This window comes from Oryctolagus cuniculus, chromosome 6, assembly GCF_051225735.1.
Source record: "Oryctolagus cuniculus isolate XC-2025 breed Fujian yellow rabbit chromosome 6, ASM5122573v1, whole genome shotgun sequence".
Classification (NCBI taxonomy): Eukaryota; Metazoa; Chordata; class Mammalia; order Lagomorpha; family Leporidae; genus Oryctolagus; species Oryctolagus cuniculus.
The window spans coordinates 160504368-160530257 of NC_142872.1; the positions used below are offsets into that span (position 1 = coordinate 160504368).

Consider the following 25890-nt stretch of genomic DNA (forward strand, 5'->3'; position numbering starts at 1 on the left):
GGCTGCTCAAGGTGGCACAGACAGGAGGTGCCCCGACCTGGGCCCCCCTGCCTGACCCATGGTCTTCCCCCCATCTGCCCCGTCTCCTTTCCACAGAGCCCAGGAGAGGGACGCGCCTCACAGGGTGCGTGAGGGGTGTCTGCCGCAGGCATCCTGCGGAGCAGTGTCTTCACAGTCCCAGCATCTGTAGTAATCTGCGCAGCAGCAAGTCAGAACAGAAGCAGCTCCAGCAATAAAAAACAGTTTCAGAAGTCTCTGTGCTGTAAAGGCTGGACTTGAAGCAACAGCAGACTTAGCACACGGTGACTGTAACTGGTTTATCGGTTTGGACACGAGGAGGATGGATCAGCCCGAGCTGTGGCAAGGCACCCGGAGCCAGATGAAGGGATGGGGGAGAGCACGTTCACAGGGACCGATGAAAGGGACGCCGCAGTGGTGGGCACCTGCACCCAGGCCCCTCCACTCCAGCGAGAGCTCAGGCAACAAAACCTACTCCACAGCTGAATCTGCATCAGTCCAAGCTAAACTGCTCAGGAAGCCGCACAGTTCATGTCACAGGAGCGGCTCCGTTACCCCGACTGGAGCTCGTGCTTTATAAAACTGGACCCCACCTGCAAAAGAGAACTCCTGAGCCTTGCCATCAGCCCCCAACGACAAGCACAGAAACGCACCTGCCGTCAGTGGCCCCTCTCCACCGCGGCCAAAGCCTTCCCCAGGAGCGTGAGGAAGCGTGCCAGGGTGCCGCAGAGACATCCGTCTCTGAGCCTTGAGAATGACCTGGGCAAGATCCCCCAGGCTGGTCGCTCAGGTGCCATTCTCTGTGGGCTTCTGGGTTCCCCAGAATCAGGTCTGTGGGATAAGGAGGGCTACCTGCCCTATGGTCATGTTGCTTTTTGGAGGGCAGGGGAGGAAAACAGAACAAAACTCCGTACTCACATCTCCCAGAATAGTCAGGGTGCACCCACGGGATCTCGCCTCGTAAACTGGAGAAGGGCGGGGTGGGGGAGCACCACTCCCTCGGCTCTCGGCTCTCTGCGGCTCTAATTATACCCAGCACAGGAGAATGTGAAGGCTCTGCAAGCCCTCTTTAGCTTAGACTCCAGCGCGTGCAGGTTGGCCTGGGGGAGGAGGAGCCCCCTAGGAGTCAGCACTGAACTTCAAATAGCATTCTACTTCGTGAGGAGAGAACTCCTGTGTGATGACACCACACAAAGGCTCTGCACGATACAACCTTCCCCACCTGCCACGGGTGGGCAGAATCTGGGGCGACCTACAGACTGCACGTCACGTGTGGGCCTTGTTTCATGTTACAAAAGGGGAAACGTGGTACAGCATGGCTTTTGCGTCTGATTCTCACATGCGCTGGCTTCTGTGCAAAGCGTTTGGCCAGTTCTGCACCAGTTCCTCCCTTTGTACGCACCGACGAGCAAACCTTCACCCAGAATGACCCAGCCTTTCTGTGGCACAGTAATGAGTTCCTCTGGGAAATGCAGATGCCACAAACAGAGATCCATCACGTTAAATAAGCCAATAAATGTGGAACATTAAATCCACAGGCAGGTGCGGGAGAGGATAATTGCTCAATTCTTTTATACTTCATTAAAGCATGCAAGAAGATTCATTTAACAGCGACTTCCTTGACCATATTTTTAAATATTTAATTCTCAAGCATTTGATGTAACACAATTATCTGAGAGACGAAATTGGGAAAATAATTGGCATTTTTGAGTACTGCTACATCACAAGCACTTTATGCTAGGCATTTTACTTTTTTTCCACTTAATTAGCAATAATTTATCAAGCACCTACTATGAGCTAGGTCTGTCCTGGGTGCTAAGGCTACAAAACCAATGGAGAAAAAAAAAAAAATCCCTGCTTGCAGAGCTTAGTAGAAAACCCAGAACATTCATTATTAGCAAGAAAATTGTCCAGGCCCTCAGAGAAAGACCAGCCAAGGAGAAAAGTGGGAGGAACTTTCAAACGGGCACAGTGCCTGGGGGAGGCATGCTGAGAGATGGCTGCACTAAAGCCCTGGAGGGCCAGACTGACGCATCCACTGAGACAGGAGGAGGCCAAGGGCTGTGGCAAAGGCTCTGAGATGGGTGTGCACCTGGCACACTGGAGGGGCAGGAAGGAGGCCGCAGGGCCCGCGAGGAGGTGAGTGGGGCTGGGAAGTTCACCCAGGCTGTGGCAGGTCTGGAGGAGGGTTCTGAACTCGGGGTTTCAAGGAGCTGCTACCCTGAGAAAGACCCAGGGCACAAGGGTAGACGCAGGGAGAGCAGTCAGGAGGCCACTGCAGGGAACGGCGGACAGAGATGACCATGGCTGCTGTGGGACCCAGCGAGAGGTGGGAGGAGACCGGACCCTGCTGAAGAGGGAACTCCAGGGATTCGGCTGGTGGACCCCTGGTGACCCTCTGAGAATGAGACCGACTGCCAGGACGGACCCGAGGTTTCTGATGCCAGTGACTGACACGGAGCTGCCTTGCAGAGATGGGAGTGCCCCAGGCCACATCTGCCTGCTTTTGTACAGGCGGGAGCTTAAGGCCGACTTTCACAGATTGCCAAGGTTTGTAAAAGCAAAAAAAGCAACAACAACAACGAGCAAGAAATAGAACACACAGAAGAAGTCGTCAAAGCCTAACTATTCACCATCTCCTGTCAAAGTATGGTGATGCCGGGTGGTAAGAGGCATGCTGTGGGGAGGAACAGGAGCTCAGGCGGGCCCTGCTAGGCGTAGGGCCCCTCAGACTCCCTGGGCAGACCCTGAGTGGCAGCCACGGACGCAGCACTGAGCCCGGGGGAGAGCACACGGCCAATGTCCCACCTGGGAGGCCTGTGACATGAACAGTGTTTGAGGCCTAGAGAGATCACCTGGGCTGTGAGTACGAGAGGAAAGCAGCCAGGGGCTGAGCCCCAGGCCTTCCAAGATGTAGGGATCAGAGACAAGGAGGACCCAGAAGAAGACGTGGGGAGGGGCAGCCAGAGAGCAGGAGGAAACCCGGGCAACGGTGGGGTGCGCCTTCCTGTCAGGGGGCCTCAGCCCCATTCCTGAGAGGCAGGACAGGCCCAGGGCGTCACACCGGCCGCACTCCTCTGATTAGACAGCACCCTGTCTGCTCTCTGCCCACCGCCCAGCCCACTGAACCAGGCGTGAGGCCAGCACACCCCTTACGGTCCCTGTGACACAGCTGCGGACACTCCAGACTCCCCTGGCTCAAGAGACAGATTCTCTACATGTCCGGAGGACTTGAGGGGGTACACAGGGGTCAGTGAGGCTCACTGTTTGTGGAGGTCACGGTTCATGAACAACCACACGGCCCCAGTGCCTTTACGGCCATCATAGCCACTGCCTGTTTTATTTTGATGATGGTTTTTTTAGAGAGCACCTGCTCAAGTTTTACAAGAGCTCAGCCGTAAGCTTCAACCCTGAACCCTGACGAATCCCAGCCAAGCATTCAGCTTTCCAATAAGTCCCTGAAGCTCAACCGAACCCTCCCCAAGCTGTGACCTTGCACCCACAACGTGACTGGTGCCCAGAACACTCTCACAGTAAGGGTGGGACTCAGTAGCTATACCGTGCCCTAAGTTCTGAAATTAAGTCACTGTTGAAATAACTTTGATTTATTTTTTTTTAAAGATTTTTTTTTATTTATTTGACAGGTAGAGTTACAGACAGTGAGAGAGAGAGAGAGAGAGAGAGAAAGGTCTTCCTTCCGTTGGTTCACCCCCCAAATGGCTGCTACAGCCGGCGCTGCACAGATCCAAAGCCAGGAGCTAGGTGCTTCTTCCTGGTCTCCCACGTGGGTGCAGGGCCCAAGCACTTGGGCCATCCTCCACTGCCTTCCTCAGCCACAGCAGAGAGCTGGACTGGACGAGAAGCAACCAGGACTAGAACCCGGTGCCCATTTGGGATGCCGGCACCACAGGCGGAGGATTAGCCAAGTGAGCCACGGCGCTGGGCCCAAAATAACTTTGATTTAAACACCCAATCCCGATTTTTGTATGTAACTGTGCTAAAACAACAGTAAATTTCTAAGCAAAGCTTGTCCATCTGATTCGTGGAGTAGGCACTGGTCCCTCCCACAGACAGGGTTTGTAAGTGAAGTGCAAAGCCGTGAAGCCCTTTCCTGGCTCAGAGAGCAAGCCTTCTCCTGTTCTACGCAGTGCACAGAGACAGCCCTTCCCAGACACTGGGCCCACCTCGGGCTCATCCTCCTGCCCAGGGTCCCGGCACGTCCGTCACTGCACCTGTGTTCCCCTGGCCATCAGGGTCCTCAGCTTTGCAGAACTGTTATCCACAGACCCTGCCTTCGCGGATGACACACAGTGGATCCAAAGGAAATAAGAAACCCGTGAACTGTCCCTTATCAGGCTCAAATCTGCCTGGGTGCTGTTTGTCTTCTATTGCTTTTTACATTTTTAAAAGATTTATCTATTTATTTGAAAAGAGAGATCTTTCATCCACTGGTTCACTCCCCAAATGGCAGCAACAGCCAGGGTTGGGCTAGGCTGAAGCCAGGAGCCAGGAACTCCATCCAGGTCTCCCACATGGTGGCAGGGGCCAAGCACTCAGGTCCTCTGCTGCTTCCCCAGGGCATCAGCAGGGAGCTGGATAGGAAGTGCAGCAGCCAGGACTCTGAATGGTGCTCCTGTGTGAGGCCAGCATTGCAGGAAGTGGATTAGCCTGCTGTGCCACGCCAGCCCCCCACCATTGTTCATATTTTAGGCTGAGCCCCACTTTGGACTGCACACAGGGGGCAGCCTGGATGACACGTCAAGCCGGGTGTGACCAAGGTTGCCCCTCACAGTCCTCAGGCTGGGGAGAAATGTCTGGAAGCAAGGATGCCCGGCTCCCTGCAGCAGTGTCCCTCTCTGTGCCCCAGCCCCCACATGCTCGGACAGTGACCGCCCAACCTCACTAGTGCTGGGAGCCACAGGCTGCCCCAGGACTGAGCACGGGCGGGAGGAAGACGGGCTAGGACTCCACTGCCCTTGTGTCAGTTCTGAAAGACACACAGTGGCTTCCGCCCCGGGAACTCCAGCTTCCGACCACGCACGGAGCCTGGCCACTCACCATCAGCCGTGTGCAGGAGCTTGTGACTTTTCAGCGTCCCTTTCGACTTGAATTTCTTGCCACACATGTCGCACAGGTGGGTCTTCTCAGTGCTGTGACGATTCATGTGAGCCTTGAGGTTGCTCTTGCTACGAGTTGCGTATTCACACAAGGAACATTTGAAGGGCTTCACACCTACCGGGGGACACACATATGCCATTCTGTAAATATGGGCATTGACGCGTACAGACTCCAAGAGAGCAGACAAACAACGCGAAGTGTCTGTCTGGATGAAAGAGTGCACCTGCTGGTCCCCAACATGCCACATCCATTCCCGTGCCTGGCACCTACCCAGCTGCTCCCTCCGTCTGGGAGGCTCCTCCAGCCTGGGTCTCCCAGGTGCCTCCACCTGCAGCCTTCTCTGACCTTCCCAAGTGGCTCTCCCCAGTTCCCTGCCAGCGCTCCCAAGTCCCGTAACTCAGCTGGCTGGAGTGGGCAGTGCCGGTTACAGTGAGCTCTTCCCGTCCGCCTCTCCTCCCGTCCGCTCTGGGAACTCCTTGAGGACAGAGGCCCTGAGCAACTTTCAGGGCACACGGTCATTACATTCAATTAACTGCATTAAACTTAACAAATTAAAGGCGCCAAGGGCCTCTGCAAAAATCAGTGGGATCAGGCACCCAGGATCAGATGTGAAAGCCTGCTTGACTTCATAAAACAAAGCTTTACCGTGCTGGCAGTTGTTGGGCTAGGGACTGAGACCACGGCAGCGTATTGGCATGCAACTCATCTTGCGTTCAGCAAATCCCTACTGAGGGTTAATCCTGGACCTGAGATAGCTGGTGCCCACCTCCACATCCACTGGGAGCCACAGACAAGCAAACAGGCTGTGATGTGCTATGGGGACGACAGAGGGGTCCACGAATCTGAACACAGGGACGTATCAGACAATTCTTAATGAACCAAGCACTTGCACCTGCTATCCACACTGCATCTGGCTCCACACCTGAGGAAACCAGGGCTTTAAAGAGGCTGTGGATGCATCCTGGGGCTCAGAGCTCAGGTGCACACATCAGCCCAACACACTTTGTGGCCTGTGCAAAGCACAGCCCTGGGCTGGGTTTCTGGAGAGCAAAGTGATGTAATCTAACCACAAGCACCACCAGCCTTTGTGACCATGAACCAGTTCCCATGTTTGTCAAGAGATGGGACCAACAGCCACCTCCCAAGGAACCTTCTGGACCCCGTGACCCCTGTTCTGGGCTGCTCATTAATAACACACTCTCCTGAAAGCAGGGCTGTGGCCTGGAGTGAGCTCACGTTACTGCACTGTGTGCTGCCCACCAGGTGTTTCAACACCAGGTCAAAGCTGCAGATGGCTCAGGACTCTGCCCACCATGGAGAAGCCGCACAGACCACAATGGTGGGACACGGCTCAGGGACGCCGACTCTCCACACATCATATCAGTGTCTGAACGGCTGAACTCTACTCAGCTACTGCACGGCCAGGTGCCCTTCTAGAAGGCTCACAGACCTCAAGAATGCTCCCCATCCTGGCGAAGCCAAATTCCTAACTTCTGTTCCTGCTGTGCCTGCAAGGAGACGCGCCAAGCACAGCTACCCAGGGCTTGAAGGAGTATCTCCACTCACGACTTCCCCTCCCACTGGCTGGCTGTGCCGCCGTGCAGAGTCGCCCGACGGCTCTGCAGCCCCGCACTCTCCGGTCACGTGTGCTGAGGGAGCCGGAGGGAGACTCTGGTGCAGACAGGCCAGGTGTCCAAACTCTGGACTGTCCTCAGCTCGGCGCTGGCCCACCACAGGGCCTTAGACACCATCTTCTCCAAGTTCTCTCACTCCCACCCACCGAGACCCACTTCTGACCCACCCTCTTGCTCTCCATGGACCTGCAGCAGAGTTCAGATCCCCTGAGGGACACACGTCACGTGTAAGCCAAACTTCTACACAGACAGCCTATATGACAACAGCGACAACTCTGCGTTTCTTTTTCTCTTGATTTTTTTTTTATCTCTGCTTCTTTAGTTCCCTGTTCTACTCTGAGAATATGCAGAGGGCAGGAAGTGTTACGGTGCAGAGATCAACCCCAAGGGCCCCAAACACTGCCCTGGGAGTACAGACCTGCTTTTTCGACTTGCAGGGCCTCATCAAAGAAACTCATAGGTGAACATCTGTCACCATCCTGAAGTTGTTTAAAATGCTGGGATATTTTCAGACACATCGTGCGTCATCACATGTAACAGTTATTAATTTACAGACATATCACATGTCATCACATGTAATGGTTAATTTACAGACACATCACATGTCATCACATGTAACAGTTATTAATTTACAGACATGTCGTGTGTCATCACATGTAATGGTTATTAACTTAGGCACGTCACGTGTCATCACATGTAAGTTATTAATTTAGACACATCGCATGTCATCACATGTAACAGTTATTAATTTACAAACACATCACACGTCATCACATGTAACAGTTATTAATTTACAGACACATCACATGTCATCACATGCAACATTAATTTACAGACACGTCACGCATCATCACATGTAACAGTTATTAATTTACAGACACATCACATGTCATCACATGTAACAGTTATTAATTTACAGACACGTCACGTGTCATCACATGTAACAGTTATTAATTTACAGACACATTGCGTGTCATCACATGTAACAGTTATTAATTTACATGAATTATCTCATCCATCCTTGTAGCACATCACAAAGTAGCTCACAGTCCTAGTTCATAGGTAAGTAAACTGAGTTTAGACAAACTGGATTGTTTGTCCCATCCCACAGCTCTGAAGTGGTGAGGGCAGGATTTGAACCCAGCCCTCTGTCCCTCCAGAGCCTGGAGTCTCTCACATGAGCACAACCACACAGCCTGATGCCTTTAGACACCTAGTCTTCAGCAACCTGGGCTCCGTGCGCCTCCATCGGGGTCAGCTCCCCGTGCCTCCCGTGGGCGCCAAAACCTGCCCTCCAGGCACATGCATGTGCCTCCACCTCCTTTGCCAAGCAAACTGCGGCTACGGACGCCTCAACGTCGTGACAGGAACTAACAGGTGCACACACGCCTGCTGCATGCTTCCCGATGTCAGCGCGGCCGGTGGAGAAGGGACAGGGAGCGGCATAGGTCCAGATCCCAACCCGCTACTGCTAGCTGTGTGACCCTGGCCTGTCACCTCATAGGTAAAACGAGGTCACAGCACCTACCTCTAAGGTAAATCAGAGAATGGGGGTGAAGCACTGAGCTCACTGCCTGGCAGCCGGTTGAGTTCAATAAGTGCTGGGAACCCAAGAAGCCATCTCCTGACCTAGGCGTCGGTCTCAGCGCCTCTGCCTTCGCCAGGGTCCTGCTCTATGGGATACCCTTCCTTTCACTGAGCTGGGGGGTCTCTCTCCTAACAGCTCCCTCCCTGGGGCCTGGGGACAGATCACTTTCGTCCCTGTCACGGAAAACTCCCACGCCTCCATCCTTGTCTCCTCAGCTGATTTTCCCATCTGCAGCGCTCCAGGCTCCCAACCAGCAGAAAGGGGCTCACTGCAGAGGTGCGGAGGGGCTTTTCCTGGCCCCGCGGCTCCCACCCTCATTCTGGGCACGAGGGGTGAGGAGCAGAGAGTGGGAGGAGGGCTCATTCCTATCTGGGAGAGAAGATGAGGCGGGGCCTGCTGCCTGCAGCACAGCATAGACTCCCAACTGCCCAGAGTCCCAGGGAGAGCCCCCACCAACGCAGCACATGCAAACCCCTGTTCCTCCTCCCACTCCACTTTCCACCCTCTGACTCCTCCCCAACATGGCTGAAGACACCGTGGGGACTGGGGGACTTGCTGCCCTCCTCACCTTCACCCAGTTGTGAGCCACCAGGTCCTCAATGCCTGCCATAGGCAATGCACCGTGGCAGGCACAGGGGTTTCCCGTTCTCGGACCCTTGCTTGCTGCTCCCTGATGGCATGATAACTACGAGGGCCTGAGGAAGGGCACACCTGCACCCACTGCCAGTGCAGTCATGAAGTCCTGATCTAAACCACCCCACCACCGCCAGCCGGCTGATGGGCACGCCTCTGTGTTCTAAAGAAACGGCAGGGGACAGGAGGACACGGCTTCCTCCCGGAGCACTCTGCAGATGTGGTCCAGCGGCACAGGAGTCAAAGGGGAGCTCCGTGTGCAAAGGCCAGCACTCACCTTCGTGAGCCCAGATGTGGCGCTGAAGGTCTGAGCCGTTCTTCATGAAGTAGAAATCACAGTACGGGCACTTCATGGCTCTCTTTCCAATCAGCCCTTTCAGCTGAACCCTCCTCCCGAGGACCTCGGAAATGGTGCTCATGGAGACCTCTGGAAGAAAGGCAGGGGGCAATCACAGGGGCCAAGGACCCCGTGCACGCTCCGCACAGACAGACCTCGGGATGGCGCCGATGGGTGAGCCTCATGCTAGCTTCACTTTGCCACGGGCACGGTAAGCAGTCAAAACCTCCATTTCAGAGCAGGCAAAGGGAGAGAAAGTTGTAAAATGTGGATATAGCTTTCCTCATGGGCACTGTCTACCTCCCAGAAAAACCACTGTCAGAAGGTGCCTGTGCCTACGGACTTCCAGTTTAGGCCACCAGAGATCAGAGATGGGACAGAGCACCCCCTTGACTTGCGTCCTCTTAAAGGTCTCCCCTGGCCTGTTTTAATAAAAACCAGGAGGAGGAGAAAGCTAGGCGGCAGCAGCAATGTAAGGACAGGTAGAGGCCAGTTAATGGCTGCTTTACAGCGATCTGCCACCAAGGAGGCCCAGCAAGCCAGCCCCCTGCCTTGCTTTTCCATGTGGAAAGTCAGGGATTCAGCAGAAGTCAGCTTGTGAAGAGCTCTGGCAGCTCTGCCAGCCAGGAGCTGGGTCACCGGAAACAGACCTGCTCTGGAGTCGAAGGACTCCCAGGTCAGAGCCGCAGGCCTTGTTGGCTCTAAGCTGCAAGGCCCTTCACTCGGCTCAGCTTCCAAAGTAACCACCACTGTAGAGCGGATGGCCAAGTAGGGGCAGCAACATTGCAGGCAGAACTGAGTATTAACTAACCAATGTTTTCCTTTTAGAGATGCCACCTGCCTCTCTCTGAGCCAGCTCTCCTCCCAGGCCAGCTAGGTAATGGAAGTCAACAGGGTGCCTCCCTGAAGAGGTTCACACCTCCCTTAGGATGTCTCTTCCCGTACCCCATGTGAAGAGGTAGACAGGTCAGGGCCTCACGCCTGGCCAGGCCTTAAAGCCCACCTGATTATTATCAGGCCCCTTCTGTCAGTTTCTATTTGCCTCTCAATGGGAAAACTTGCTTGTGGTTTAGACAGCATCTTTCTTAGGTCCTCTCTGTCCTTTGTTTTAGATCCTGGAAGTTTCGACTGCTTGTTAGATTTATTTTCTCCAGACGTGAAACAGTGAAATTCTAGGTGACCATGCACATAAAACCTCGGATGGAAGCAGTTTCTGCAAGCTGGCACTGCGTCCCCCTGGATACTCCTGCTGGAACCCTGTCTAGACCCCCTTCCCAGTGAAGCAGCCACAGTGATCATCGCCCAGTCCCCTAACAGACGTTAGGGACCATTCTTCTGCAGGTGGGATGTGAGGAGACAGATGGGTTAATAGGGAGTAAGGGTGGTCTTAGCGGAATTTGGGGTGTAGAATGCTTGCTTCCCTCCCAAAAGGTTATCTTTATCTTTAGCAAGAACAAAACATCCGCCCTCCTTCCTTAGGGATCTCCAAATTCATCATGAGAATAGCAAGGGAGTGGTGATCACAGTTTACTGTGAAAGCAAGTTATCTATTGCACCCTTCTGGATGGCTTTTTGTTTTATCATAAGCAAGCTGTAAATCAGGTCTTCTGATGGGTTCTGTCCTCACCCAGTAACTGGACGTCAGTCTGATTGTCAAGTTTTTTTTTCTTCAAAACTGTACTTAAAATCCCCAGTGCTTGGGGCTGGCACTATGGCATGGCGGGTAAAGCTGCGGCCTGCAGTGCCAGCATCCCATATGGGCGCTGGTTTGAGTCCTGGCTGCTCCACTTCCAATCTAGCTCTCTGCTACGGCCTGGGAAAGCAGTGGAAGACGGCCCAAGTGGAAGACCTGTTAGAAGCTCCAGGCTCTTGGCTTCGGATCAGTTCAGCTCTGGCCATTGCGGCCAACTGGGGAGTGAACCAGCAGATGGAACACCTCTCTCTCTCTCTCTCTCTCTCTGCCTCTCGTTCTCTCTTTGTATAACTCTAATTTTCAAATAAATAAATAAATCATAAAAAAACAGTGCCATGGGGTCCTTTGGGTTTTTTCCTCTCTTGGAGCACCCCCCCCCCCATGCCACTCTGGTTGGAGGTCTTTGACTCTAATAAACCTTGTTTTTAAAAAGAAAGAAAGAGAGAGAGAGAGGGAGGGAGGGAGGGAGGGAGGGGGAGGGAGGGAGGGAGGGAAGAAAAAAGAAGAAGAAAAAAAAAGAGGTGAGCCTCAGGGGATCACAGGTAGGATTTTTGCCTAAAACGCTGCACCAGCATTGAATTAAGTCCCAAGTCCCAACAGCCGTTAATGTAAAAGATGGGGGGGGGGGGGGAGTGGAGAAACAGTACTGCCAGTGATCAGGCAAACACAGACTACGGGAGGGGAAGCTCGGTCTCTTCCCCCCAGGCAACGTCACGGGGGAAATCCCAGGGAGGTGCACCTTACACACATGGAGGGACACCACCACTCAACAGAAATGCCGGGACTCAGCCAACCGACAAAGGAGAAACCACCCTGGTCAAAGGGAACGCTGTGAGTGGGTGGGCCCGAGGGAGGGGCGAGGAGTTCTTGCTGACCCTGCTTGTTTCACCGGTAGCACGCTGGTCATCCTGACAAACACCTGAACAGGGGCAGAGGCATTCTCAAGTTTTCTCAGTTGGGGCAACTAGAGGACGTCTTGGATACATTTTGAAATATTCTGGGCCGGCGCCGTGGCTCACTAGGCTAATCCTCCACCTTGCAGCGCCGGCACACTGGGTTCTAGTCCCGGTTGGGGCGCCAGATTCTGTCCCGGTTGCCCCTCTTCCAGGCCAGCTCTCTGCTGTGGCCAGGTAGTGCAGTGGAGGATGGCCCAAGTGCTTGGGCCCTGCGCCCCATGGGAGACCAGGAGAAGCACCTGGCTCCTGGCTTCAGATCAGCACGATGCGCCGGCCACAGCGCGCCGGCCGCGGCGGCCATTGGAGGGTGAACCAATGGCAAAGGAAGACCTTTCTCTCTGTCTCTCTCTCTCACTGCCCACTCTGCCTGCCAAAAAAAAAAAAAAAGAAATATTCTACAAAAAAAGAAACTATGCGGTAGATGCATGAAATGAGTGTCAAAACGTAGATAACTGTTTGGCTGAGTTATGGATAAACGGGAAGAGTCCATATATATTTTTTCCAAGTATTTTCATGTTCTAGATTTTCCATAGCAAAAGAGTGCCTTCCATCTGTCTATAGGCAAGGACTGGCCATTGTAAGTGACTATCCCCAGCTCCCATTGGGCCAGTGGCCACTTAGGACACAGGTGAACACAGAGGGTCAGAACCAGGCCCTCACAGAACCACACAGGCTCCAACAACTCCCAGACAAAACACTGCTCATCCCTTTGGATTTATTCCTTACCATTTATAATCAACGTGTCAGTTCACGACACCAAGAGCAGACACAGAAATAAAGGAAAAGAGAAAGGAGGCATGAACAAAGACAGAGGTCCCTGCAGCCTTTTTCTTACTTACAGAACACAGCACCCATGTCTGTTCTCGCAGGCACCATGAATGTGGCCCTGGGGAGCTGGGGGACCCTCATCCGGGCTGAGAACCACAGAAGCCTACCAAGGGCAGGGCTCTGAGCGGGAACTTAAAGAATGTACAGAAATGAACAAGGCAGAACAGGAGGGAAACTGTCTCAGGCAACAAGAACAGAAGGGATAAGGCATAGATGCCCAGGTGGCTGGTGCGTCCACCCCCCAGGCAGTGTGGGATGCGAAGGGACCGCAGAGACAGTCGCCCCAACTCTGGAGGCTCCTCCGTCTGCAGGGGAGCCAGCACCCCTTGTAAACCACCACTCTGAGTTAACACAAACTTATCATAAGGGCAAAGCATAAGACAAAGAAAGATCTAAGTCAGACCCATACCGTCCATGACCACTCAAAAAAAAAAAAAAAAAAAAAAGCCACTCAAAGTTCACAGTGAAAAAAGGGGAGGTCACCAAGACTGCAGGGCAGGCAGAGAAAGCTGCATCTAAAGACAACAAGGTAACGTGAGACAATTAGAGAACTCCCCCGCTGTAACAGAGACAACGGCCAGCCTCCCTGTACCCAAGCACCCCTCCCCCGCTGTAATAGAGACAACAGCTAGCCTCCCTGTACCCAAGCACCCATCCGTCTTTACACCTGATCTACAGTGCTGTGTCCTAAAATAAACATAAACATTTTAAATTATTTTCCCATTGTAAATGTTGGACCTTACCAGGATGGTTGGTCTTGATGTGTGACTTTATCAATCGGTCTTCTGAAAAAGACTTTTCACACACAGGGCAAGAATAACTCCTTTTGTCCTTAACAGAAAGAGAACATCATCAATTGATTATCTCATTTAAATCTAGACTCTACAGAAAAATGTCCATCACTGTTATTATCATCATAATTCTCACATCATTACCATCACCACCATCATCATCATCCTCATCATCCTCACCACAACCAACACTATCACCATCATCGTCAGCATCACCACCACCACCATCACCATCACCAACACCACTACCACCACTGTCATGACCACCACCATCAGCATTGCCAAGATCACTGTCACCACCACCATCATCACAATTACTGCACTGTCGCCACACACTCATCAAGTCCAACATACTTATTTACAGCTCCCACCTGGCCCTGCACAGCCTGGAGGGGTGGGGTTTAGAGGTGAGAGTCCTGTGGAGGTGGCAATGGGCCAGGCTCAAACCCAAGGTCAACAGTGTACCCCGCAGACCAGTACTTCTCTATGGCCAATGGCTCATTTTACCCTCTAGCACTCAATGCATGGCTTGCATGGGGATCCATGTAGGTTATTTTATTGAGATAACCACTCACAAAAGATAGGTACTGTTCATACTTGTGTTACAAACTGAGAAACTGAGACCCGATGGCATGAGCTGGGTTTAAATGCAACCCACAGATCACACCCATAAAAGAAAGGGACACAGCCTGTGCCATCTCCTTTCTTCCATCCATGTGGAAGTATTGGCAGAAAAACAAAGGAAATACCCTGCAGGTGGCAAAAGAGTGAGCTAACCTGGCAGAGAAGAGGTGCCGAAACCAGTTCTGACTTTGACATAAGAGAAGAAATCATTCCTATCTTGAAAGGAAGGAAGGCAGAGTGGGAGGGAGGGAGGAGAAATGAAGGTGATGAGCCCAAGGCCCAAAAGGAAGAGCCTGCTTCGGACTGCAGAGTGCAGGTGCCCACCCAGGGTGCCTCCTCCCCTCCGGGACCCAAGTGCCCCCAAGGCTGCGGGAGGGGGTTCACCTGCGCTGCTGCTAGCAACACAAGCAGGTCACCAGGCTCACACTCTCCATGAGGGAGATGCTCTCACTCACCTCCCTGTTCTCTGAGCTCACCTGACGGTGATTTATCCAGGGTTAGAGGAGGACACAGGTTGAACTGTGTCCCTTGACAGACCACTGTTTGGAGTCCTAAACCCTAGGACCTCAATATGGGACCTCATTTGGAGACAGGGTCTTCACAGATGCAGTCTGGGGAAAGCGTGATCACTGGGGTGGGCACTGGCCCAGAAAGACTGGTGTCCTATGCAAAAGAGGACCTGGACACAGACGCACACAGGGAGAACCGGTGTGAGGATGGAGGCAGCGAGGGTGACGCATCTGCAACCCTCCAGAGGCTTGGGGGTAGGGGTGGTGGCGGTGGGGAGCAGGTCTCCCTGAGCCTCGAGGGAAGCAGCCCTGCCATGCCTTGGTCCCAGACTCCCCCTCTCCAGAACTGTGAGACCATCAGTGCCTGCTGCTGGACCCCCAGGGTTGTCCCAAGTCCACCTCTTACTGAGATTCAAAATCTGGTGGGAGGGACTCTGCTTGCCCAGACGGACACAGCCTGCAGGCGCCGCATGTTTGGAGGATGCTAACACGGTCCACACTCCGCGAATCTCTAGGAGTGCTGACTTCTGCCAGGGGGCTCAGTGATGCGCACATGCTTTCCATGCCTTCTGGAGGTGAGCCCAGCTCCCACTGCCCGTGGCACAGTCTGCCCCTCCCTCTAAACAATGACACCACAACAGCTATGGCTTCTGAAGCACCTCTTGCATGCAGGTGCTTTGCACATCACACCTTGTGGGCCTTCAGGAACACACAGAGGGCAGAGCTGTGCATCCAAACTGGGCCATGGGCACCAGAGCCCCCGCTCTTGTGTGACAGTGACCAGTGCTGTCTCAGGGCTCAGAACACCTCGGCTGAATTCTGGGGAGCTGGGAGACTCTGGGCAGGTGATTTAAACATTCGTTGCCTCAATTTTATCATCTCTAAAATGGAAATTAAAACTATCTCCTTGGGGCTGGCATTGTGGTGCAGCAGGTTAAGCTACCGCTTGCAATACTGGCATCAAAGGTCAGAGTGCCAGTTCAAAACCCAGCTGTTCCACTACTTTTTTTTTTTTTTTTGACAGGCAGAGTGGACAGTGAGAGAGAGAGAGAGAGAGAGAGAGACAGAGAGAAAGGTCTTCCTTTTGCCGTTGGTTCACCCTCCAATGGCCACTGCAGCTGGTGCACTGCGCCGATCCAAAGCCAGGAGCCAGGTGCTTCCCCTGGTCTCCCATGCAGGTGCAGGGCCCAAGCACTTGGGCCATCCTCCACTGCCTTCCCAGGCCACAGCAGAGAGCTGGACAGGAAGAGGAGCAACAGGGAGAGAATCCGGCGCCCCGACTGGGACTAGAACACAATGTGTTGGCACCGCAGGCGGAGGATTAGCCTAGTGAGCTGCGGCACCAGCCCATCAGCTGTTCCACTTCCAATCAGCTTCCTGCTGGTGAGACTGGATGGGCAGTGGGATGATAGCCCAAGTTCTTGGGCCCCTGAGACCCACATGGGGAACCAGTATGGAGTACCAGGCTCCAGGTTCAGCCTGCCTAAGTCCTGACTGTTGCAGTCATTTGGGGAGTGAAACAGTGGATGGAGAATCAGTCAATCAATCAATCAATCTCTCTCCCCTCAATAAATCTTTTTTTAAGATTTATTTATTTATTTATTTATTTGAAAGTCAGAGTTACACACAGAGAGAAGGAGAGGCGGGCGGGGGGGGGGGGGTCTTCCATACGCTGGTTCATTCCCCAACTGGCTGTAACGAATGCAGCTGTACAGATCCAAAGCCAGGAGCCAAGAGCTTCTTCCAGGTCTGCCATGCAGGTGCAGAGGCCCAAGGACTTGAGCCATCTTCTACTGCTTTCCTAGGCCATAGCAGAGAGCTAGGTCAGAAGTGGAACAGCCAGGATTCGAACTGGCACTCACATGGGATGCTGGCACTGCAGGCAACGGCTTTACCCACTATGCCACAGCACCGGCCCCCTAAATAAATCTTAAAAAATAGAAGCAAAACAACAATAACTGAATCACCTGCCTCCTCCATCCCACGCAAGAGTGCTCAGAGAAAAGCTTGGACTACAGCGAGTGCCCGGCCCACCTGGAGCCTCTGAAGGGGTCTTGGAGCCGTGGGCTCCCACAGCAGCCCAAACTCTAGCTGTTCCCTAGGCTAAGGCGCCTCGCAGCTCCACAGGAAGTTGGGGATGAGTGCCCCCCTCACTGTGGACTGGCTGCAGGCCGCTGCAGACCACCTCCCCGGGGCCAGTGCTCCTGCAGCACGCTCAGGAAAGGCGCATTTTTATATTCGAAACAAAACTCAAGCCCCTCCCACAAGGTCTGGATGCATTTCCCAACACTGCCACGCTGGGGGCCTCAGTCCTGGCTGTCTGGCCAGGCAATGCCGCAGACCTCCCCCAGCTCCATCGCAGGCCTAGAGCTTCTCCACGGGCCTCATGCTTGCACTGCCACTTTGCAGACACCTGGGGGAGGCCTCCATGGCCCCTGGTGCCCTGGTCATCAGAGCGGGTGGAGGCATTCCCACGGGATCGGACAGGGTTTCCAGTGATCCCCCCGCCCCGCCCCCGTGAGCCCCTGCTATTGTTTTTTTTTCTTTGAATCTCTGATAGTCCGAAAGCGATTTCTCTCCGAGCTTACCGGGGCCCTTGTTTCAGACTCCTTTGAAGATTGCCGGAAGGACACAGGCGGAGCGAGAGGGCGTGGAGGAGGGGAGAACTCCTAGATGCATTTGCCTCTCTTACAAACCCTCAGTACCCTGCTGCAGATGAAAACCTGAACTGACGTGGCAAACTTAAAAGAGTGGCGGTTGAAAGAGTTCCCAGGACACGCGGGAGCGTGAGAGCTGTAGCTGTGACAGCAGGAGAGCCCAGCCCTGGAAGTCTGTTTGCTCCAACACAAACTGCCTTCAAAGCAGCCAGGGCACTTTGAAAAGAGGGAGGTGTCAGCAGGAGGCGGCAGCCACGGCTGGGGGCGCAGGGGCTCAGGGCCTGGCTCTTGGCTACAGGCAACCCCACAGGCTGTTCTCATGGGTGGGAAGTCAAACGCCACCCCCCACCAAATGATGCCACCGTTGCATGAGTGAGTGCACCTATGAAATATCTCTCATAGAGGCACAGAAATAAAGGTGGGTCGCACCCTGAACAATGTCTCAGGCAGAAGGACCATGGTGATGGCATCTGCTTTCCCCCGTGGGTTCGCTCCCCTGGTGTTACAAGGCCCCTGGGACCACCAGGCCCTGCGTCAAGAGGAAGGTGGGAGACGCTTGAGCTCATGGAGGGAGATGTGACCGGCACGCAGCCTCGGAAGCCAGGGAAGCTGGCGCCCCCATCGGTGACGGATGTGAGCAAGTCAGCAAAGAGCCAGCGCGGGCGCCATTCAGGGTTTCAGCTCCGGAAGTTCTTGCCCAGGGCAGATGGTTCTGTTTTACCAGGCCTCTTCCATGGAGAATCTTGGTTCTAACCAAAACAAAGCTGCTCTCCACCCAGGAGGGTCTCACAGCCCCGGGTCTCCTGCCCCGTAAATAAATGCCCACAGCCACACAACACCAAGCGGTTCTGTGATAAAGAAAAGTCCACATTCTCATGGTCTTTGGAAAGGAAAAATGTTGTGTTCATCACTTCAGTTAAGTAACATTTTTCCTCTACTTAAAAAAAAAAAAAGAGAACATTGATCAGGTTTAACTACTCATTTCCTCTACTTTCTCTGCACTTTGTTGACAATACATTGTTCTAGCTTATTTTCAGAAAGTATACATAAGACTGACTCAATATGTTATCCGCTATAGCCAAAAGTTGACTATGGACCTCTCAAAAGCGGAAGCCAAGAATCTTAAATGCTTGTTGAGAAACCATCAGGCCCGGGATGGATGCTCCAGTGCCACGGTTCCTCTTCTCCTTGGAGGAGGAGCAGGAGGAAGAGAGAGGAGGGATGACTGATGACGGACAGGTCTCCCTGTGTGCCTGGCGCCGTGCTATGGCCCTTACAAACATCCCCTCGCAGAGCCCCCATGGCTCCCCGGAAGTGGGGACGGCGACCCCATTTCCAGGTGAGGGGACTGGCGAGGTCAGCTGGCAACACCACTTCTCAGAATGCAACCCCAGAGGTGCCTTCTCCCCAGCTCGAGCCATCACCACTACAGTACCCTAGTGCTGCGTACCCCTGGGGTCTTTTGAAAAGGAACACAAGTCAGAGACAGCACAAACTGTCATGTCACTGGCACCCCCACGCTCCACGTCCTGCTGCTTCACACACTGCTGTCGGGGGAACTTGCTTAGTAACATCCCCTGATCCCACCTCAAATTCTGGTGGAGGCAGGGCGTCCAGGACTCTCATTCATTACAAGGTCACTCGGACTGAGGAGGTCTCAGACCGCATCACAGACTCACGACACCACCCCGGAGAGGCACACACTGTCACGGAAAATTACACACGGAACAAAAGCCTCAGAAAACCACTGTGGCTCAGCGGGTGAGGCCATCACCTGCAGTGTCGGCATCCCATGTGGGCGCTGGTTCACATCCCAGCTGCTCCACTTCCAATCCAGCTCTCTGCTGTGGCCTGGGAAAGCAGAAGATGGCCCAAGTGCTTGGGCTCCTGTGCCCTCATGGGAGACCCAGAAGAAACTCCTGGCTCTTGGCTTCGGATTGGCCCAGTCCTGGCCATTGAGGTCATTTGGGGGAGTGAATCAGCAGATGGAAGACCTTTGACTCTCTGCATGTGCGTCTGCCTCTTTGTAACTCTTCCTTCTAAATAAATAACCTTTAAAAAATTTTTTTATGTTTTCGAAAGGCAGAGTAACAGAGAGAAACTAGAGAAAGATCTTCCAGCCATCAGTTCATTGGCTCACCCCACAAAATGCCAGTAATAGCCAGGCCTAAGGAAGAAGCCTGAAACTCCATCTGGACCTCCCACGGGTGGCAGAGACCCAGGGACTCCAGTCGTCCTCTGCCGCCCTGGAGCATTAGCAGGAAGCTGGAGAAGCAGGTGGGACTCGACCCCAGGCACTCGGATATGGGATGCAGGTTTCCCAAGCAACAGCTCGACCCACCGTGCCCCCATGTACAGGTTTTCTGATTCAGGGCTCACAGCTCGGAGAAGCAGGGCAGAGTGCTTTGTGTCCACTTTACAGATGAGGAAACAGAGGCTCAGGGAGGCCAAGCAGTTTACCCAAAATCCCAGAGACAGATACGGGATCTGAACTCAAACCCCACAGAATGCAAAGCCCCCTTCCACTCGACTGAAATCCTATTTTCTCAGTGTTTCTCGTCACGGAAGTTGCACGATGCTGTAAAAGGTAGATTTGCTCTGGGGACAATGTTGATGAATCCCCTTGATGAGGGCTCCACCAGTCCTTGAAGCCAACACATCCCTGCACCTGAAGATTCTGAATCCACAGACAGAACCAACTGTGGGCCAAAAGCACTTGGAGAAAAACTGTCTGTATGGAGAATGTCCTCTCTTCTGCCATTATGTCCTAGACAATGTAGTGTGACAGCTACTTACAAGGCATTACATGGCATTAGGTGTTATAAATAACTTGAGATGATTTCAAGTTGTAGAAGGATGTGCATGAGTTACATACAAATGCCACCACATTAACGTAGGGACTTGAGCATCCACAGATTCTGGTACCCATTAGGGGAAGAGGCCCTACACCATTCCTCACAGACATGTAGGGGTGACCACATCTCTAACTTCAAAGCACTAGTGGGAAGGACTGCATTGAGTGGACACACTCTTTCCAATCACTGGGTGTTCCCTTAGCTAGGAAATGGCTGTAAGAGGCCCAGAAGCAGATTATTCCAGAGTTCTAATGCAACTGGAATGCGCTAGATACAGACACATCTGGGGAGGAGGGGCTTTGCTCTTTCATATTCCCTAACTGTTGCTCTGCATGGAACTCTGTTCTGCAGCAAGTAGAACAGCCTGGTCCCATCTCCAGATCACAGGTAAGGACACCAACCCCGCGCTGGGGCAAGGACTCACTGCAGGCCCCTATTTTCCCAGGCAACACAGCAGCACTGCAGGACCCACCGGGACCCTGCCATGACCAGAGCCCTCGGGAAGCACTCTGATATCACAAATGCACATCACTGCACTGGAGCTCCACCACCACCCGGGACAGAGGGGTGGCGCTACTCACTCCACCCCGTGGAAAATGGAGACCAAGCTGTCTGCACAAGGCTGCAGGCCTACAGCCAGCGACCCTGTCCTGTGACCTCACCCCCTGCACAGCAGCAACGGTGCTACTAGTGTCAGGAAGAGTGGAGATGAGAGGAGGGGGACGGCGGTGACACAGCTAAATATGGGGACAAAAGCATGGGCTATTTCCTAGACACTTCAAAATTTTTGAGAGCCTCTTTAAGGAAAGGTTAACCCCTACCATCTGAGAGTTAACCATAAATGCTTAATTAATTTCCAAAGACTCAGATCAAAGTTTGTTGATTTAAAACACTCTGTAGTTGGGGCCGGCACTATGGCGCAGCAAGTTAAAGCCCTGGTCTGAATTGCCGGCATCCTATATGGGCGACAGTTCTAGTCCCGGCAGCTCCTCTTTCATTCCAGCTCTCTGCTATGGCCTGGGAAACAGTAGAAGATGACCCAAGTCCTTGGGCCCCTGGACCCATGTGGGAGACCAAGAAGAAGCTCCTGGCTCGGCTTTGGATCGGTGCAGCTCTGGCCATTGCAGCCATCTGGGAAGTGAACCAGCAGATGGAAGACTCTCTCTCTGTCTCCACCCCACTCTGTAACTCTTTCAAATAAATAAAATAAATCTTAAAAAAAAAAAAAACCCACTCTGTAGTCGGGAGTCCCATCTTGGTGAAACTCCCACCAAAACCATACTGTCAGATGTCCATCAACCATGAATGATAACAAGATGCAGCCCATCATCCAATGGAACACCATGCAGTCATGAAAAGGATAGAGGAATTCACACCTGCTACAGCCTGGATGGACTGAGAGCAGTCAGTCACAGAAGACTGTATCCTGTAGGAAACGTCCAAACACACAAAGCTAGAGATAGGTGGTAGCTTACAGTCGCCTGCGGCTTGGAGAGGGGAAGTGAGGGACGGGAGCCGACGGGTAGGGCTTCCTCTACGGGAGGAAGAAAAGTTCCATGATTAAACGCGGGGACAGCTGCACAGCTCTGAGGACATCCTGAGAACCACTGAACTCACACGGCGATGACACTCCACTGAAACATCCGGTGATGGCCCTTGGTTGTCAGGTCCAGGGGGGCTGCATCGGAGGCAGCGGGAGGCCTTCCTACTGCAGCAACATCGCCTTGGACGCTTGGCTTCCTGACAGAAAACGCCTACGGGCTAGAGAGTCCGCTGGAACTCATTTTGTAAATCATTCTTTCATTATGTAGGCAATACAGTCCACCCGCTCCAGGAAAACACCTCGTACCCCAACAAACTGGATGGATTCCAGGCTTCCCCTTGGCTTGCGCCATCCACTCTGCCAGAGTTTCCTCTCCTGACCTCTTCCTTTGCCCAAATCAACTCATCAACCCCAGAACACCTCCTCCCGGCAGCCCTCAGAACCCCTCAGCCGCTGGGGAGGTTGGGGTGAGCAAGGCACTCTGGGCCTGGCTGACCTTCCCGTGTCTGGACCCGGCTGACCTTCCCATGGTCACTCTGAACCTAGCTGACCTTCCCGTGTCTGGACCTGGCTGACCTTCCCATGGTCACTCTGGACGTGGCTGACCTTCCCGTGTCTGCACCTGGCTGACCTTCCTGTGGTCACTGTGGACCTGGCTGACCTTCCCGTGGTCACTCTGCACATGGCTGACCTTGCCACGGTCACTCTGGACCTGGATGACCTTCCCGCGGTCACTCTGGACCTGGCTGACCTTCCCGTGGTCACTCTGGACCTGCTGACCTTCCCATGGTCACTCTGGACCTGGATGACCTTCCCATGGTCACTCTGGACCTGGATGACCTTCCCGCAGTCACTCTGAACCTGCTGACTTTCCCATGGTCACTCTGGACCTGGATGACCTTCCCGCGGTCACTCTGGACCTGGCTGACCTTCCCGTGGTCACTCTGGACCTGCTGACCTTCCCATGGTAACTCTGGACCTGGCTGACCTTCCCGCGGTCACTCTGGACCTGGATGACCTTCCCACGGTCACTCTGGACCTGGATGACCTTCCCATGGTCACTTTGGACCTGGATGACCTTCCCACGGTTACTGTGGACCTGGATGACCTTCCCATGGTCACTCTGGACATGGCTGACCTTCCCGCGGTCACTCTGGACCTGGATGACCTTCCCGCAGTCACTCTGGACATGGCTGACCTTCCCATAGTCACTCTGGACCTGGCTGACCTTCCCGCGGTCACTCTGGACCTAGATGACCTTCCCACGGTCACTCTGGACCTGGCTGACCTTCCCATGGTCACTCTGGACCTGGATGACCTTCCCACGGTCACTCTGGACCTGGATGACATTCCCATGGTCACTCTGGACATGGCTGACCTTCCCACGGTCACTTGGACCTGGATGACCTTCCCATGGTCACTCTGGACCTGGATGACCTTCCCATGGTCACTCTGGACCTGGATGACCTTCCCATGGTGACTCTGGACCTGCTGACCTTCCCGTGGTCATTCTGGACCTGGCTAACCTTCCCACGGTCACTCTGAACCTGCTGACCTTACCAAGGTCACTCTGGACATGGCTGACCTTCCCGTGGTCATTCTGGACCTGGTTGAGCTTCTCGTGGTCACTCTGGACCTGGCTAACCTTCCCACGGTCACTCTGGACCTGGCTGACCTTCCCACGGTCACTCTGGACCTGGCTGACCTTCCCGTGGTCACTCTGGACCTGGATGACCTTCCCACGGTCACTCTGGACCTGGATGACCTTCCCATGGTCACTCTGGACATGGCTGACCTTCCCGCAGTCACTCTGGACATGGCTGACCTTCCCGTGGTCACTCTGGACCTGGTTGACCTTCTCGTGGTCACTCTGGACCTGGCTAACCTTCCCATGGTAACTCTGGACCTGGCTAACCTTCCCACGGTCACTCTGGACCTGGCTGACCTTCCCATAGTCACTCTGGACCTGGTTGACCTTCCCATGGTCACTCTGGACCTGGCTGACCTTCCCGCGGTCACTCTGGACCTGGCTACCTTCCCATGGTCACTCTGGACCTGGATGACCTTCCCATGGTCACTCTGGACCTGGCTGACCTTCCCGTGGTCACTCTGGACCTGCTGACCTTCCCATGGTCACTCTGGACCTGGATGACCTTCCCATGGTCACTCTGGACCTAGCTGACCCTCCCGTGGACCCGTGGGTCTCTGCACACAAGCAGAGTCGCTGCAGGCAGGGAGCGAGCCTTACACCTGCGATCCCATGCCTGGCAAGAAGTGCAAACAGCAGCAAGAGGAAAGGCTGAGGTTAAAGGTTAAGGACTCCTAGGATGATGCCAGCGCTAATGAGAAGCAGGACGGCACTCCTTCTGATAAGGTCAACTGAGCCACGTGCCCCGACTGGGCACCTGTTCCTCTCCTGCTTTGTTACTGCAGCAGAGGACACGAATGCCACTCGGCACAGGAAGTGTCCACACCACCCCTGACCTCAGGGGACACAGCCCATGCCCACAGCTTTCCTTCAGATGGTGTGTGAGGGCCCAGGGCACATGGCAAGAACAGCATGGCTGACATTAATATTAATGATGACCACCACATGGGGCAGTGACAAGGACGTGACCTGAACTCTGTCCCTTACCCGTGGTGACCACGGACAGGTGAACAAATGACTCTGAAACGCAGGCGCCTACTGTACCCAGTGGAGGAGATAATCCCCAACGTCAAGACCACCCCAGACGACACCCAGCCCGGCCACAGAACCAAGCCAGCAACCGGTCCTCTCTCCGACACACACCCCTCCCCTGGCTGTGGGGCACATTGCCAAGTGCTGACCCTGGTAAGGTGAGTCTCTCCGCAGGGGGACTCACAGCCAGAGTACAGTGCAAAGACACTTCTTCAAGTGCCCCTTCCTCAATAACAGCACAAAGCAGGGTCAAGGGCTCAGCAGGTGCCTGCTGCTCTGCCAGGGCCCGGGACACAGGGGTGTGGCCGTGGCCAGGAGCCTGAGCACCAGCCTCCAGGGAAGGAGAGGCTGGGCTGGGCCAGGAGTCCGTCGGCTCAGACACTGAGCAGGCACCGTCTGAGTGTGAGCAAGGAAGGGTCCAGAAGCTGAAGCTCACTGACAGCCTGCCTGGTCTTATCATCCACTCGCCTGGCTTCAGAGCAACGCGTTTCCTAAGGACAAGCGGAATAAACAACACAACGGTGGCCCCTCAGGCTGACTGCACGCCGGGCACTGTTCCAGGACCTTTGCACACGTTCCCTCTCCACTCCTCACCTGAGGACGGGTCAGCCGAGGCACAGAGTGGCTACGCGGTGCATCCCTAGGCTGGACAAAGCAGAGGAAACGGGGCGGCCAGGGTTACAGCCTGGCAGTCTTTCCGGGCTCCTGCCAAGGCTCCTCCAGAAACCTGTTGTCATGGGGGCCTCCTCACTCATGCACCTGCTGGAGCCCCCAGCAAAGTCACCCTGAGGAACTCTGCCACCCCAGACCCTCTGCCCGAAGGAAATGACCAGAAACAGCGCCAACCTCCCAGGAATTCCACGGGAGTGACGGACTAACTGCTCGTGCTGAGAGCGGTGGGCTGTGGTGAACAGCTGGCACACACGCTCAGCTGTGCAACAGGCGCAGCACTCCATGTTAACCTCTCCATAACCACAGATCTATATGCACACACACACACACCTATGTGTCTACATGCGCACAGATGCATACAAATAGCATGCATATATACACGTACTGTAAATATATGCGTGATATATGTGTACATGGACACGGGATGGATTTTTTTAATAGACATGGTTTACAGAAGGCTTCTACTTGTCCTTGAGCCCAAGGCCACGGAGCCTGTGAGAGAGCTGGAGACAGTGTTGCAGTCCAGGATCTTACCCCCAACCCTGGGCTCTGACCGCCCATACACCCAAGCACCCTGGCTTCACGGTCTACAGACAAACAGCCGCGGTGTCAGCCGTGTTCATGCCGGAAAACTATGGCAGCATAGCGACTTTCTGAGGCCTCATTTTGAGCTTCGTGCTGCATTAAAAGGGATGCAATTAAACAGAACTGCACCTGGGGCCAGGTGCGCCTCCTTCATCACCGTAAGGAGTCT

The 25890-nt window shown here is 54.0% G+C and overlaps 1 protein-coding gene across 5 annotated transcripts in view; it reads right to left on the reverse strand.

Annotated features, from left to right (window-relative positions):
- Positions 1 to 25890, reverse strand: part of ZFAT (zinc finger and AT-hook domain containing) — a 205569-nt gene that overhangs the window by 90038 nt on the left and 89641 nt on the right. For 4 of the 5 annotated variants that reach the window (XR_016236025.1, XR_016236026.1, XM_070075863.2 and 1 more), the window contains 3 exons: positions 13549 to 13636; positions 9269 to 9418; positions 5077 to 5250 (listed from right to left, as the gene is read on the reverse strand). Coding sequence is in view for 3 of the 5 variants with exons in the window: in XM_070075863.2 (XP_069931964.2) it covers positions 5077 to 5250; positions 9269 to 9418; positions 13549 to 13636 (412 nt within the window). In the remaining 2 variants the exon portion in view is untranslated. Of the gene's footprint in view, positions 1 to 5076; positions 5251 to 9268; positions 9419 to 13548; positions 13637 to 14855; positions 16531 to 25890 lie in introns of those variants that run through there. The other variant, XM_089335747.1, reaches the window with a different exon arrangement.